This window comes from Bufo bufo, chromosome 3 (assembly GCF_905171765.1).
Source record: "Bufo bufo chromosome 3, aBufBuf1.1, whole genome shotgun sequence".
Lineage (NCBI taxonomy): Eukaryota > Metazoa > Chordata > Amphibia > Anura > Bufonidae > Bufo > Bufo bufo.
The window spans coordinates 368,287,294-368,289,573 of record NC_053391.1 but is presented as its reverse complement, the minus strand read 5'-3'; the positions used below and the strand labels follow the sequence as shown (position 1 = coordinate 368,289,573).

At 52.3% G+C, this 2,280-nt stretch overlaps 1 protein-coding gene across 1 annotated transcript; it reads left to right on the top strand.

Annotated features, from left to right (window-relative positions):
- Positions 1 to 455: 455 nt before the first annotated feature.
- Positions 456 to 1,912, top strand: MARCKSL1 (MARCKS like 1). The gene is made up of 2 exons (XM_040424573.1): positions 456 to 628; positions 925 to 1,912. The coding sequence occupies exons 1-2, from the start codon at positions 563 to 565 to the stop codon at positions 1,432 to 1,434; spliced, it is 576 nt and encodes a 191-aa protein (XP_040280507.1). The 5' UTR covers positions 456 to 562; the 3' UTR covers positions 1,435 to 1,912.
- The last annotated feature ends 368 nt before the right edge of the window (positions 1,913 to 2,280 follow it).

The following is a 2,280-nucleotide window of genomic DNA, read 5'->3' as shown; positions in this document are numbered from 1 at the left end:
GCTGAAGGGAAAGCTCTCATTTTCCTTTACGGATTTTCTTGCTGGTTCCTCGACACCATCTTGTGTTCCAGCTGCTTCGCTATCTCTGTGCCGCCATTGAGCCCCCTCCCCCGAATACACAGTCAGACCCGCTCTCCTGGAGACACAGAAAGACCCCCGCTCCCTCGTCTCCACACTTTCCATTTACTGTAAATCCCTACGTCCTCCTCTCTCCATCTTCCCTTCATTTTCTATTTCGACAAGGGACACTTCCTCCCCATGAAGGGACCATTTACCCCAAATCACTTCACCACTGCCCTGTGCGATACACAAGGACCTCGCCCTCACCCCTTGCCCCGCCCTCTCGTTTTCTCATTGGTTGCGCCCTCGCTTCCATTGCAGATTGCGGCATTGCGATTGGCTGGAGCGTTCCCCTGAACAGCTATATAAAAGAGAAGGGAGGGCTGAGGGCTCGAACAATTGGTGGTGGATGCAGCGGGTTGTGTGTTCGAGGGACTGACGCTCCGTGGATTATTCTAGCGTTCCGGTCGTATATATCACTGATAAAGCCTAGCCAGCAGACATGGGCAGCACCGAGTCCAAGAGCCAGAGCGCCGACACCGCCGTTAGTAAGACTGCGGAGCAACAGGTAAGAAGATGCTTGGCTCCATACGTTACACAGATTTGGCTGGGTTATCGCTGGGTAAAGGTGGCTCCAGGTAAATGGGCTCCGTATGGTTTCCATACGGGTCTGTATGCTGGGCACCCCAGTCACGAAGCCCCCATTGAAATCCAGCTCTAGAAGGGGTGTGGTTATCTTTGCAGCTGACTGGGTTGTCGCGTCTGAAATTGGTGGATTTTAAGGGTTCAATGCAAAAAATGGAGGTGAAGGTGAATTCCCTTCGATGTGGAAATGTGAAGCTAATTGATGTCTCTTTTTTCCAGGAAAACGGTCACGTGAAAGCAAACGGTGATACCCTCCCGAAGACTAACGGGGATACAGCCGCTGCCAATGGCTCTGCAGAGCCGGTGACTACCGAGGAGGCGGGCTCCGGAGAGGCTATCGAACAAGCCCCACCAGCTAATGGCGAGGCGAAACCAGAGGAGCCCCCAGGAAAGCAGGCAAAGAAGAAGAGGTTCTCCTTCAAGAAGAACTTCAAGCTGCCTTTCAGGAAGACCAAGAAAGACGCCGCGGCGGCTGTAGAGGCGCCCCCTGCTGGGGAAGAGGAGGGTACTGCCCTCAAGGAAGAGCACGAAGAAGCTGCTGCTGCTAAGCCCGACGAGCCCACCAGTGAGAATGCCGAGGCCGTCAGCCCCGCCGAGGAGCCCAGCCCAGAAGCTGAGGAAGCGGCCGCTGAGCCCGAGCCTGTGGTCACCCCTCCAGAGCAGACCCCCCAGAGCGAGGAGTCCGTGCCCAGCACGGAGACCCCCACCGAGCCTCCGAAGGAGGAGTAACAGGGGCGCGCGAGCCTCCTCCATAGACTGTACTACGCTGAGCCCTTTTTTTACACCTGTCATTCACCACAGCCCTGGGTCCTGTGTGAACAGACCAGAGTGTGCCGAACGTTTCCCTCCATGATCTTCACTGCCCTCATTAGGTGTTCAAGCAGAAACTCATGTCCTGCTGAGGTGAACTGTAACCGACTGACTGCCATGGTCTACCCCACTGACAATCAGTCACGGACTATGTAGCCAGATGAGGGGGGCACATGTTGTCGGACCCCCTCCTCTCCTGAGGGTTGCTGCCTCTTCTCAGGATGTGAGCTGTGAGTGCTCTGGTGTGACTGTCACTCAAGAATGTGTGCATTTCTGTAAATACTTTTTTAATGGTCTAGTTCTGTGGTGACTTTTTTCTAAATTTCTTCAGTTGTGTTTAATTATATATATTTTTTTTTTCATTGTGATATTTTAAAATAAATTCTAATTCCCCCTTTACATCAGTGTCGGTCCTCTTCTTTATGGAAGCATGGGTTTGTGCTTGCTGCATGTTCAGGATCTGCTAATCCCAAAGGCATGGGGGGGGGGGGGGGGGGGGGATGGAGGTTGAGCCTCAAACTCTGTTCCTTATCAGCCATTTTGAGGGAGATGCTAACTGCTGGTGACATGAGTATACAATTGTGAAGTGCCGACTCGCTTCTGTGGAAGGTATCTCCAGGTACCAGCACAAAAGATCCAGGTAAGCCATATAGATAGAGTTGAGGAGTCAAGATTTTTATAAAAAAAAAAAAATTCTCGACTACTCCTACATTGCAATGGTAGACCATTTCCAAGGGGTTCTCTGGGGCTTTACCTGTGGAACGA

Bases quoted from the DNA above. Each gene is read 5' to 3' on its own strand.
- MARCKSL1 (XM_040424573.1), top strand. From the start codon at position 563: ATGGGCAGCACCGAGTCCAAGAGCCAGAGCGCCGACACCGCCGTTAGT. The intron at 629-924 runs GTAAGAAGATGC...TCTTTTTTCCAG, and splicing joins GTAAGACTGCGGAGCAACAG to GAAAACGGTCACGTGAAAGC.